Source organism: Rutidosis leptorrhynchoides, chromosome 4 (genome assembly GCF_046630445.1).
Source record: "Rutidosis leptorrhynchoides isolate AG116_Rl617_1_P2 chromosome 4, CSIRO_AGI_Rlap_v1, whole genome shotgun sequence".
Lineage (NCBI taxonomy): Eukaryota > Viridiplantae > Streptophyta > Magnoliopsida > Asterales > Asteraceae > Rutidosis > Rutidosis leptorrhynchoides.
Genome location: NC_092336.1, coordinates 613,006,503 through 613,020,518, shown reverse-complemented (window position 1 = coordinate 613,020,518; position 14,016 = coordinate 613,006,503). Strand labels below are relative to the sequence as shown.

Here is a 14,016-nt window from a genome sequence, read left to right as displayed (position 1 = left end):
TCCGTGAATGTATACCAATCCAAGTTCATAATAGTCTAAACCTCACACTTGCTCCCACAAATGTGATCGACTACGGAATTTAGAATAATTACTTATTCATGGATAAAATATGCAAAATAGGAACATAACTCAAAATAAATTAATACCATAATTATATTAATGAGTTTGAACAATTTTCGTTCAGTTACAATACTTAAAACAGATCATGACCAATCACTAGAATAACGAAGCCCTAATGCACAAACATGTCCTGTATGTTTTGATCCATGTAAGAGCTTCGTGAAAGGATCCGCTATATTAAGATCTGTGTGAACTTTGCGAATACATATCTTTCCTTTTTCAACTTCATCCCTTATGTAGTTGAATCTCCGCTCAATGTGACGGGTCTTTTGGTGAGCACGAGGTTCTTTGATTTGAGCAATCGCACCCTCGTTGTCACAAAAGATCTCAAGAGGGTCCTGAATGGAAGGGACTACTCCTAAGTCGTCGATGAATTTCTTTATCCATGCAGCTTCCTGAGCTGCCAATGATGCGGCGATGTACTCCGACTCTGTAGTGGATAATGCAACAACATCCTGTTTTGAACTCTTCCAAGAGATCGCACCTCCATTTAATGTGAAGACATAACCGTACTGTGATCGAGAATCATCTCGATCAGTTTGGAAACTTGCATCCACGTAACCTTTTACGGCGAGTTCCTCATCACCAGACCCATATATTAGAAACATATCCTTAGTCCTCGTAAGGTATTTCAATATACTTTTAACCGCAATCCAATGACTATTTCCTGGGTTATTCTGGTATCTACTTGTCAAGCTAAGAGCGCATGACACATCCGGTCTAGTGCATATCATTGCATACATGATTGACCCAATGGCAGACGCATATGGGACTTTCTTCATTCTCTCCTGTTCATCTTTGGTGGTGGGGCACTGAGATGAACTGAGAAGTGTTCCCTTTTGAATAGGTACCAAACCTTTCTTAGAGTTGTCCATCTTGAACCTTTTCAAGATCTTTTCAATGTATGCACTTTGATTCAAACCTATCAGTTTCTTGGATCTATTCCTGTAGATCCCAATCCCCAAAACGTATTGTGCTTCTCCGAGATCCTTAATGGAGAAGCATTTACTTAGCCAAGTTTTAACTTCTTGCATTGCCGGAATATCATTTCCAAATAACAATATATCATCCACATATAGTACAAGGAACATGATAGTGCTCCCACTAGCTTTCTTATATACACAAGCTTCATCACCATTTTTAATGAAGCCAAATTTCTCGGCTTCCTCATTAAAACGATGATTCCACATTCTAAATGCTTGTTTCAATCCGTAGATTAACTTCTTTAACTTGCATACCTTTTTAGGATATTTCGGATCAACAAAACCTTCAGGCTGAACCATATAGACATCTTCCACAAGATATCCATTTAGGAAAGCGGTCTTGACATCCATTTGCCATATTTCATAATCATAATGAGCAGCAATGGCAAGTAATATCCTAATAGACTTTAGCATTTCCACTGGCGAAAAAGTTTCATCATAGTCAACCCCTTGAGTTTGAGTGAAACCTTTTGCTACAAGTCTAGCTTTATATGTATCCAAGTTTCCATGTATGTCGGTTTTCATTTTGAAAAGCCATTTACAATCAACTAGCCTTGAGCCAGTCGGTTGTGTAACAAGTTCCCAAACTTGGTTGTCATACATGGATTGCATCTCAGCGTTCATGGCTTCCTGCCATTTATCTTTATCAATCCTTGATAAAGCATCTTGGTAGTTTGTTGGTTCATCTAAATCAACCACATAGCAACCATCCATGAGAAACCCATATCTCTCAGGTGGATTACTAATCCTACCAGATCTGCGAACGTCTTGTACATTTTGATCATCCATTTGATCATTCTCAACATTTTCATATTGAGTGCTAGTGTCAACCAATTATGTATCATCTACTTGATCTTGAACCTCTTCAAGATCTATCTTCCTTTCACTATTTCCTTCCAATAGGAACTTAGTTTCAAGGAATTCAGCCTTTCGAGCAACAAATACATTTTACTCGGTTGGATCATGGAAATAGTATCCCATATCATCTTTGGGATATCCTATGAAGATACACTTCGTGGATCGAGCATTCAACTTATTAGGGACGTAACGCTTAGGATAAGCTTCACATCCCCATACCTTTAAGTATGATAGAGATGGAGGTTTTCCAAACCACATCTCATGAGGAGTTCGTTCCACTTTCTTGGTTGGGGCCATATTTAGAATACGAGCCGCGGAGCATAGACAATAACCCCAAAATGATAGAGGTAATGAGCTTCTAGCCATCATAGATCGAACCATATCCATTAGGGTTCGGTTCCTCCTTTCGGAAACTCCATTAAATTGGGGTGTTCCAGGAGGAGTGAGTTGCGAGATAATCCCACAACTTTTAAGATGATCTTGGAAAGCATCGCTTAGGTATTCACCTCCTCTATCGGTACGAAGTACCTTGATTGTCTTATTGAGTTGATTTTGTACTTCGTTTTGATACTCTTTAAATGCTTCAAAAGTTTCGTCCTTATGTCTTAACAAGTAGACATATCCGAAACGACTGAAGTCATCAATGAAAGTAATGAAGTATCTTTCACCATTCCGAGTTATGGGCTTAAAGGGTCCACATACATCCGAATGTATTAATCCCAATAAGTCCTTAGCCCTTTCGTAGGTCCCTTTGAAAGGTGCTTTAGTCATTTTGCCTTGTAAACAAGATTCACATACATCAAACGAGTCTAGTTCATTTGATTTCAAAAGGCCATTCTTTTGAAGTGTATGCATTCGATTCTTGTTTATGTGACCAAGGCGACAATGCCATAAGTAGGAATCACTCAAATCTCTTTTGAGTTTCTTGGTGCTAGTATGGTATATTGAGCTACTAGATGATGTGTCATCATGAACCAATTCATAAATTCCATTTGAAGGCGAAGCCTTAAAATAGAATACATTATCTAAATAAACGTGGACATCATCATTTACAAAATTAAGATAAAAACCACATTGTTTTAAACGGGAAACTGAAATAATGTTTCGACATAAATCCGGTGCATACAAAACATTGTTCAAAATAAGTTCCAAACCACTTGGAAGCTTTAATACAAAGTCTTATTGAGCCTTCACTTGCACTTTGGCTCCATTACCCATAAAGAGACTTGATGTTCCCGTTTGCTTGCTACTTCTTTTGAACCCCTGCAAAGAATTGCAAATGTGAGTTCCACATCCAGTGTCTAATACCCATGTATTAGAAGAAGTAATACTAAGCTCTATATATACCATATATATATTACCTGAGGTTTGCCCCGCATCCCTCTTTTCCTTCAACTCCTTAAGGTAGACCGGGCAGTTGCGTTTCCAGTGACCCATTTCACCGCAACCGAAGCACGGGTCTTCCTTAGGGTTTGCTTGTCCGGCAACCTTTTGCTTCTTGTTCTTGTTTTTGGTTGGGGTAACCATCCTCCCCTTTCCCTTGCCTTGATGGGCGGGTCCTTTCCTCTTAGCCGCCTTTGGCTTAGAGGTGTTGTTACCTTTGGACCCACCATCATTGATCATTAGCACGGGTGAAGCCCTCTTACCCATGCTAGTTTCCGCCGTCCTAAGCATGCCATGAAGTTCGCCAATGGTCTTATCCATCCCATTCATATTGTAATTAATTACAAATTGGTCAAACCTCTTTGACAAAGAGTTTAGGATAAGATCCGTAGCTAGCTCATTAGATATGTTGAGATTAAGACGGTTTGCGCGATCAATGAGGCTTTTCATCTTAAGGACATAAGATGAAACGGATTGGGAGTCGTCCATACGACATGCATGAAGCGCTCGAACCATCTCGAAGCGCTCGACACGTGCTTGTTGAAGGAACATCTCCTTCAATTGCATGATCATGTCGTATGCAGTATGATGCTCGAAATCCTTTTGGAGTTCGGGTATCATAGTCCCAAGCATTAGGCAAGCGACTTGCACCGAATCGGCACAATACTTATCCCAATAAGCCATGCCTTCCGTATCATCCTCGTCGGGTTGATCGGGAATGGGGTCTTCCAACACATACGCCTTATCCTCAAGTTTGAGGACAATCCTAAGATTGCGGAACCAATCCATAAAGTTCGTATGGTTGAATTTGTCTTTCTCGAAGAGAGACCTTAACAATAGGTTGTTCAAATTAATAGGTGCGTTTTGCATGTTGTTGTTATTGGCGGTCATCTACAAAATTTAACAAAGTTCATTTAAGTATTGATTTTAAATTTAATAAACAATACCCTTTTGAATTTTAATTGACTTATTAAATATTAGAATCCAACGGTAAATCAAATTTCGGTTAGGTGACCTTTATCCCGTTATTTGATTTAGCTAGGTAGTCATTTATATGACAATTGCAATCCTTTTACAACTTCTAAATTATGGGATCATGCAATCCTTTTGCATGGCATATTTATCCCATCAACGCCTATTTGTTCCTCATGCTTCGGTGACCCTAAGTTCATGATTCCCAAATCAAGTCGTCCTACTTATGTAAACGTGTAAATTTAACATACAAGTGGTTAGGTGACCTTTATCCCACAAGTGTGTGAAACTTACCTCAATCATATTAGTTTGCTCATAACGGTTAGGTGACCTTTATTCCATTATGAGTTCCCTAATATTTTTAAGTGTCACATAAAAGGATGGCGTTTAACTTGTTTGCCTTGTTGATTAAGGGATTTTAAGTTTTCGTTAATTCTAGTTTAAGAAAACATTTATGCCATACACTAACATGCATTTAGTGTATGGTACTTATGAAAATCCATTTTCATGTCATGTAATAATGCCAATTTATTACTTTGATATAAACCATTTTATATGTGCAATCCGTTTCTAATTCTTAATAACCATTTATTAACGTCTTTTGCCATTTCAATTTAACCAATTAAATTGTGGTTTGGTAAATTTCATGTTGTTAATAATTTAACCAATTAAATTGTAGTTTTGCTTGTTGTTAACTTGTGAGATAACTTGTTGTAGTAACATACACAATCCACAATCATACAAGAAATAAAACAACCACGCATGCAAAACAAATGTGTTCACAATCAAGCCAATTTGGTAGACATTTGTTTAGCCAAAAATAAATGTCACCGGTAAAGGGTTATAACACAAAGTAGGAGATTTCAAATCTCCCACTTAATCTTGCATCCAAATGCCTCTTCTTGTGTTCTTCATCTTGCATCTTCATCTTTTTACAAAAAATATATCCTAATACATTTTTCTCTAAAAAAAATAAAAATATAATCTAATCTATTTTACATACCAAATATAAAATAAATTACATAACCAAATGAATGAATATTACAACCAAATGAATGAATTAATTATTACATACCAAATGAATAATACAAATCATTCAAACACACATGCATTCAATCATAAGGTCAAGGCATTGATTGTGAACTACTACATACAACAAATATGAACCAAATGGCAACCCAAAACCAATTTTAGAACCCCCATAATTCGGCCTAAATTATGTACCCACCTCAAATCCATCAATTTTGCATTCTACTTTCATGCATGTTAATAAAATGCAAAGTTGGTGGGTTTTAAAGACCATATATAAGAAGCATATTTCATAGACTTCGGCTCTAGATACCATTGATGAAATTCAATATAACGACATGTTCTTAATAATAACATAATCACAAAACCAATTTTATGAAAGTTAAAGTAAGCGGAAGCATGATGATTAAGAAAACAAGTTTATATCTTAAACCATTTTTTAAGTGAATTCCATGTATGTATCAAGTCATGAAAATAAGCTTACATATAATTAACAAGGAAGTAAGATTCAATACCTCCTCAAGCTAGTTGAGGGTTGTTTGATACAAGAAGATGATGAACAAGTGTGTTAAAACTCCAAGCTTTTGATGCACCAACACCACCCTTGAACTTAGTTATGTTTTAGACACTTAATCACCTTTAAACCAAGCTTGTAACCCACTTCTTTTGAGCCCAAAATTCTGGACAGCAGCTTATCAAAAGATGATGGTGAATGGAGTCTCAAAACTATGAAACCTCAAGAGATAATACCCCAAACTTGATACCAACACCTAGTACTTTTGTTAGGATTTTTGACACTTGAAATTTTGCTTTCAAAATGAACTTGAGAACCCCTTTTGGTACCTCACAGCTCACGGCCAGAAGCAGCTGCTGGAGCAGTTTTTTTTGTTATACAACTCAATATGTTTTCATGTATATCTTAGCATTTAGTCAAGTAGCATGCATATAGATACTAGGAAAAGTATGGGCCATTCAATGAAGAATCTTAGCATGCTTCTTTAACTCCCAATGCCACTACAAGGATCATATTATAATATACATTTAAAAAAACTGAATTTATAAAATCAGTTTTTATAAACATGATTTTATAAAACACATATTATAAACTTGTATATTATTTGTTATGTATATTTTATAAAACCAATTTTTATAAAATATAACATAACTTAATTAATTATTTAACCTATAAATAATTAAATCCTTGTTATATAAGTTATTCCATAACTTATATATAAACATATCAAGTAACATTATTTAAGGAACCTTTTCCTTAAAATTCAAGTGCCGCGTATTTAATCAATGATTCACTCGTTAAGATCAAATACTAATAAGGTGTCGGTAAGTTTGTTATTGGGTATGACCCGACTTGGATCATAACACATTAGCCGCATTACTTTAATATGTCTCTCGGGCATACGAAATACCTTCAAATTTAGACGGCAGGTAGACGGAGGGACTCGGATTGCTAAATTTTGCAATTTAAAAGACTCGAAAATCCAAAAAAAAAACTTGAGGGACTCGGGTTGCAATTTCGTGTATAAATGAAGGACCAACGGAGCAAAAAGTCTTTATTTTAATAAAATAATATATTTACGCTTTCTATCTCTGAAAAAGTGTAAAGTTGAGGGACCGTAATGTAAATTGAACCGAATTTGAGGAGTCGTGTGAATTCAAACGCAAAACGACAACCCGAAATAACTGAAATGAAACGACGACATTTGACACGCATTTTAGTATATAGGTATAATATAAGAAAAAATTACGCCGGTAGTACCTGTGGTTTGTATAGTTTTTCACCACAACACCCAAAATTTTTTTTTATCTTGGTCGGTACCTGTGGTTTCCTCTAGTATCTCAGATGGTACCCGACCCTAACCATCTGTTAAATTAAACGTTTAACCCCTCACATGCTTGTCACATGTGAGGGTAATTATGTCCGTTTGCTAACTTGTTTTATATATAAAAAGAGTATATCCAGTTCCTTATTCCTTATACGACTAATAATAAATCCCAAATTGAAACCCTAATTATACATCGCGTTCGTTCCTTGTTTCCACCTTTATCTTCATCTTCGATTTCTAAAGAATCTGTAATAGTTAAGTTAATTTTTTTTCCCACAGTGGTCGAATTGCCCTTTTATTGAATGGTATGATCCAACGATGGGAGATCGAGCAGTTATTGTAATGCGAGGTTTGTTGAAGTCGAAGAACAAGCTCGAAGCAGAGGTCAAAAGACTTAAAAGTCGAAATTTGATGATGAAGCTGTTCATGTTTATCATTTTGGTTCAGTTTGTTATGATTGTTATTTTGGTTATGTAGATAGATGAATGCAATTGTTTAGACAGTTTACCATTGTGTTGATGTATCACTTATGTAATGTAATAGTCAATGTTCTAATGAATTTTGTTTCACTTTAAATCTATGTTGTTTAGCCACTTTGGATTAAGGTTCAAAACCACAACTGCAAACAATAATTCATAAACACCCAAAAAAAAAAAAAAAAGACAATGCAGATTTATAACTCAAATGTGAAAGTTTAGCCACTTTGGATGATAAACCAAACGTGGGTTTGGTTTTACATGTGGAGTTTTGATTAATATATTAAAACAGCTGTAGGCAGGAATATCAACTGAAATTACATGGCTGGAGTGACATAATTACCCTCACATGTGACAAGCATGTGGGGGTTAAACGTTTAATTTGACATTATGGTTAGGGTCAGGTACCATTTGAGATACTAAAGGAAACCACAGGTACCAATCAAGATAAAAAAAAACTTTAGGTGTTGTGGTGAAAAACTATACAAACCACAGGTACTACCGGCGTAATTTTTTCATAATATAATATAATAATAATAATAATATAATAATATAATTATAGTATTATAATTTTATTAAATTATAAATAAATAAATATATCAGATCATCATCAGATAAAATAAACGAGAGAACGAAGACCAGTTCTTGCGTTTCTTCCTTTACTCTCTATATCTATCTATATATATCTCTCTCTCTATCTCTCTCTATAATATACTCCCTATATAAATATAATAAATAAATAGCTTCACTTTCGCTCTCTAGACTTTCATCGGGTCTTTTCATCGTCGTCAAACCAAATATTCTTTCTTCTCTTCTTCACCATCTTCATCGCGATCGTATATTTCACGTTCCCTAATTATCATCGCAATCGCCAATTGGTTCAAACAATCGACCAAAACCCTAACCTTATTCTCAATCTGTAAGTTAATTTCCCCTTTTTTACTTTGATATATACTTTTATATTCACGGATCACTGTAAATTTGTAGGCTTATAGCCGACGAATAACGTTTTATTTCATTTCATTTTTATAATGCTAATTTATTGAGGTTTTGAGCTGTTCATAGTCTTCGGTTTTAATTCTTTATTAATATTAATTAATTTAGGGATTCTTAATTTTAAGAAGTTAATTAGTGTATTTGTTGGTGTAGTTACGAAATTAACTATTTGGAGGGTTGCTGATCATTTAATTAGGGTTAACTGTACTGAATAAAAATGATAGTTAGGGCTAGTTGTTTTACTCTAACATGTAAGATATGTATATTGGTTGAATATATAAGCTATATATAGTGTGTTGTTTGTGAATGATTTGAGCTGAAACTTGAGCACTTGTGTGTTTTGTGCGTGTTTTTATAAGTTATGGTGGCTGTTACTCCGTATATGTTATCTGAGTTTTGCTAGTAGCTACCTGAGTCTGAAGTTAATATGCTGAGCTATCTGTAATGATCGAGGTTTAAGATCAAGAAGTATTCTTATTTGGATGTGAATCTTTATGTTTATAATCCCGGTGTACTTGAGTTTCAATCATTTTGGTGTGCGGGCAGAATGAATATGTATCAGATTACCATGGTTTTATATCTATTAACTTATACGGAGTACAATATTATATTGTAAAAGAGAATTATACGAGTACTTGCTAAGCAACTTGGTGCTTTCAGTTGAAAGCACCTCTTTTGGCTCGTGGGATAGTAAATACACATTCCAGGGTTTTATTATGTAGTAGATGGAATTTATGGAAGTCAAACATAGCGAGGAAGTGGTTAAAAACAAATTTTTTTTTTCATCTTTACTAAACAGTGAATATAGGACTTTAGTAATTTTGAAATTTACTGAGCATTAACGATTAATTATGCTTCCCAAAATGCAAATAAAACTTTGAAGTTTGTCGAAATAGTTTTCTTTTGTAGTTACTTAACAAGAGAACTATGTCATGTGTCACACATTAATCGAGAAATATGCTCTACATATGTGAAACAAAGTTGCCATATATAGTGCATTCGCTCTCTTCATATTTTTTCTAACAAAAGTTGCAGGATCATAGATTCTTAGTGAAACTGAGGCCCCGTTCGGCTCACGGAATCCAATGGGATTCTGGCGGAATTGGAATTGAATTTAGACACGCGTCATGTCTAAATTCAATTTCAATTCCGCCGGAATCCCATTGGATTCCGTGAGCCAAACTGGGCTTGAATTTACCAAGTGTTGGATTAGCATCTGGTTTGCAGTCATGATGAAATTCTGTACTTGTTATTCTAGCTATTAGAAAAGTATGTCGATTGTGAATGCTTCCTATGAAACTATCATATCAAGGTTTTTCTCTTTAAAAAAAAGTGCTTATTTTCTATTACATATCTTTCTCTCATTGCTTTGTCTCTTTTAGATTCTCACCATGTTTTTGCTGCATTGAAATTGTTGACAACATACTGTGAAACCAACATCTGCTTTCATGCTAATCTCTCTTCTTTTTCTATATTCACACTCTGTAATTATCATCTTGATCCCCTAATAAAGAAGGAACCAAAATCATCTTGGCAGATATATATGTTTGCCTACTTTTTTTTGTTGCTATGTATTATAGTGAAATACACGGGTCTGTTTAAACGAAATAGTTTAATGATGTGTTTTAGGTATTAAGTGAATGTAAATGTTAAAGTCATTTAGTTTATTGTCCCGTGGAACCACGGATTCCGACTAAGAAACTTGTCGTTGATTTTAAAAACATAAAGTTCGCTCAAAGTTGAATATTTATATTTATATTTTTAATAATAATAATTAATAATAATAATAATAAATGCCTTTTAAATTTTTTTAGAAAAATTAAATTACAATTTATGAGAGATTAATATTTCCTTTTATAAAAGATTTTGTATTATTTTTTAATTAAATTAATATATAATAATGACATCATCATTATGAAAAGTAAAGGGTAATTTAGCTTAATGATGATGTCATCATTTTAGAGGTTTATTAGACTATATAGAAGATTCATAATTGTCTCTTCATTGTGGATATTGTTTATTGTTGAGTTTGAAGCAATTAACTGTAAAATGGTTGGTTGAAACATGTTATGAGCTGTAAAAAATTCTTTTTTTCTTTTCGTGTTTTCTGTATTGTATATGTTTCATCATTTGAGGATTGAATGCTTTCCAAACCTGTTTAGAAATCAACTAATGTGTATTTGCTAGCTATGGGTGGGAAGGATGATGAGCTCTGGCTGAAGATGATAATATATATTGTTACTGGAAAATTGAATTTATTTCATTTACTGGTTTCTGAATTGATTGATTGATTCTTGATCATGATCTTTCAGTTGGAATCACCTTTGATATACAAGTTCCAAAGTGTAAAGGAAACAATGTTGCATATGTTAATGAACAAAATAGATGTCTAACACTTGTGTTTCTACATAAGTTAGATCTTTGGCTATTGTATGTATTAAAAAAGCCAACCTTCTAAAATTTGATATCTGCTCTGTTTCATTGTAGGGCTTTTTGGTTAAAGGGGTAAGGAAAGCTGGAAAAATGTTGGAGGCTCCAAAGTTTACAGGCGTGATGGGCCTAAATAATGTCCATAATAATTTTGTTGATCTATCACAAGGGTTCTATCATAAGCTTGGTGAAGGGTCAAACATGTCCATCGACAGTTTCAACAGTTTACAAATGAGCAATGGTGGAGGCTCAGTTGCAATGTCTCTTGATAATAGTAGTGTTGGATCTAATGAATCTCATACTCGCATTTTAAACCACCAAGGTCTTAAACCTAACAAGAATTATAATGATGCTCAGAGTGTGAATAGAGGAAGAGTTTCTCAGGGATTAAGTGATGACGCTTTAGCTCGAGCTTTATTGAACCCTCAGTTTCCTACTGAAGGGCTCGAGAATTTCGATGAATGGACAATCGATTTAAGGAAACTCAGCATGGGGCCTGCTTTTGCACAAGGTGCTTTTGGGAAACTGTATAAAGGAACTTACAATGGGGTGGATGTTGCTATCAAGCTTCTTGAAAAACCCGAAAATGACATAGACAGGGCACAGCTTATGGAGCAACAGTTCCAGCAGGAAGTCATGATGCTTGCAAGATTAAAACACCCAAACATAGTTAGGTTCATTGGTGCGTGCCGGAAACCAATGGTTTGGTGTATTATTACCGAATATGCAAAAGGTGGTTCGGTTCGACAGTTTTTGACTAAGAGGCAGAACAGATCTGTGCCTTTGAAATTAGCAGTAAAGCAAGCTTTGGATGTCGCAAGGGGAATGGAATACGTACATGCGCTTGGATTGATTCATAGAGATTTGAAATCAGATAATCTATTAATTTCTGCTGATAGGTCAATCAAGATTGCTGATTTTGGAGTTGCTCGAATTGAGGTGCAGACTGAAGGAATGACACCAGAAACGGGAACTTACCGTTGGATGGCTCCGTAAGTTCATATAACTTTTCTATACGTAATTTGTTTGTCATTGAATATGTCTCTTCGTACACATGTGAAGAGACTCTTTTCATGATTAATAGATTTCTCATACTTGTAACATGGATTCAATGACCAAAGAACGAAGACTTTCCTTTTTTTGGTGATAAAGGCACGTTGGTGGTAAAATAGGAATGAATTTCATATTCTTATCTATCTAGTCTATCTAGCTTCTAGCTTTTGGCTTATCTATAAAGAAAGTGATAAATATGTCATCATTTTTTATAACATTGAATCTTGACCATTTAAATAGCTCTCAACTACACATTTCAACTATTGATTTAGTGATGTCATTCCTCATATCAACCATTGATTTGTTCATTTGAATCTCAACCATTGTTTTGTAACAAACTCAATTACTTCTCAACCACCGAGCACCACCACCACCCATCGCCACCATCACCCACCACCACCCATCACCCACCACCTTCACACACCAACAGGAAATTTTCTGCAATATCGGCAAATTCAGCAATAGGCCCAATATCAGTTCATTTATCAAACTAAAGGGACATTTTCTGCCCATTACCTATCTTGTAGTAGACATGTTGTTTCAGTCTATTTTTTAACCTTTTAGTCGGCAAAGGAACACCAAGATACTTAATTGGAAGCTTACCAGCTGTAAAAGGAAGAGTTTGCAGAATACTAAGTTGAGTTGCAGCAGGGACACTGCCAAAAAATATAGTACTTTTGTTCACATTTGGGGAAAGCCCTGAAACTTGACTGAATTCTTCCATAGCCATATTGATAATATTAATGGAATTTAGATCATCATGACAAAAGGACCAGTAGGTCAGCAGCAATGCACACGTGGGATAGTTTCATTCTTTTGCACCCATAATGATACCTAAAATCAGCATTGTCATATTATTTGTATATCTGCATGTGTATATAGTAGTAGCCAAACCAATGTATGTGTTATACACTATACACTATTGAAGAAAATGTATGCATATACATGGAAGTATATGCACATTTTAGGTGTCTCTTAACAGTAAACACACAGTGCATTTTATAAATTAAATTAACTGTGAAATTGTTATTATTACAGGGAGATGATTCAGCATAGGCCATACACTCAGAAAGTAGACGTGTACAGCTTCGGGATAGTGCTATGGGAGCTGATAACCGGGATGCTTCCGTTCCAAAACATGACAGCTGTGCAGGCGGCATTTGCTGTGGTCAATAAAGGGGTCCGACCCACCATCCCACATGACTGCCTTCCGGTACTTGGTGAAATTATGGTTCGTTGCTGGGACGGAAATTCAGATGTGAGGCCACCATTCTCAGAAGTTGTGAGAATGCTGGAACATGCTGAAAACGAGATTATGACAACGGTTCGAAAGGCTCGGTTCAGGTGCTGCATGAGCCAACCGATGACTACCGATTGATGAGGCGTGAAAGATGAATGAATATAAGAAAAAGAAAAGGTAAAGAATATCAACAGGTGAAAAGGATGATATCATGTCATCTATGTGTATCTATTATCAGGGTAATTTCTTTCTTCAGATATAGGGTGAACAACGGAAGAGAATTATGATATGAACTTACTTGTTTTATGTATTTCTTTTTGGTTTTTTTGTTGTTGAATATTTATGGATTGTGTTACTGAATTAGTAGTAATGGAGGAGATTTGTGTTGTATTTATCTATATACATAATTACATATATGATCTTTTTGTGTCAAAATTACCCTGTTTAGATTCCTTCTGTTAAGAAATTTGCATGTTTGTAACAAGAGAGATTGTTCCTAAGAAATTTAACGGCCCTGTTACAACATTTAGTTACTAAAGTGACTCATTTTAGTAACTTAAACATTGATTTTATAAATATAATATGCATTCGTAAATTAATTACTAGAGTTGTACAATTACCGGCCTTTTATAAAG

At 35.0% G+C, this 14,016-nt stretch overlaps 1 protein-coding gene across 1 annotated transcript; it reads left to right on the top strand.

The window, feature by feature from the left end:
• The first annotated feature begins 8,325 nt into the window (after positions 1-8,325).
• On the top strand, positions 8,326-13,771 carry LOC139904062 (serine/threonine-protein kinase STY13-like). Its single transcript, XM_071885997.1, has 3 exons — positions 8,326-8,581; positions 11,146-12,080; positions 13,180-13,771. The coding sequence occupies exons 2-3, from the start codon at positions 11,182-11,184 to the stop codon at positions 13,517-13,519; spliced, it is 1,239 nt and encodes a 412-aa protein (XP_071742098.1). The 5' UTR covers positions 8,326-8,581; positions 11,146-11,181; the 3' UTR covers positions 13,520-13,771.
• Positions 13,772-14,016: the final 245 nt, after the last annotated feature.

Excerpts from the sequence above, each read along its gene's own strand:
- LOC139904062 (XM_071885997.1), top strand. The coding sequence starts at position 11,182 with ATGTTGGAGGCTCCAAAGTTTACAGGCGTGATGGGCCTAAATAATGTC. Across the intron at positions 12,081-13,179 it reads ACTTACCGTTGGATGGCTCC|GGAGATGATTCAGCATAGGC; the intron begins GTAAGTTCATAT and ends TTATTATTACAG.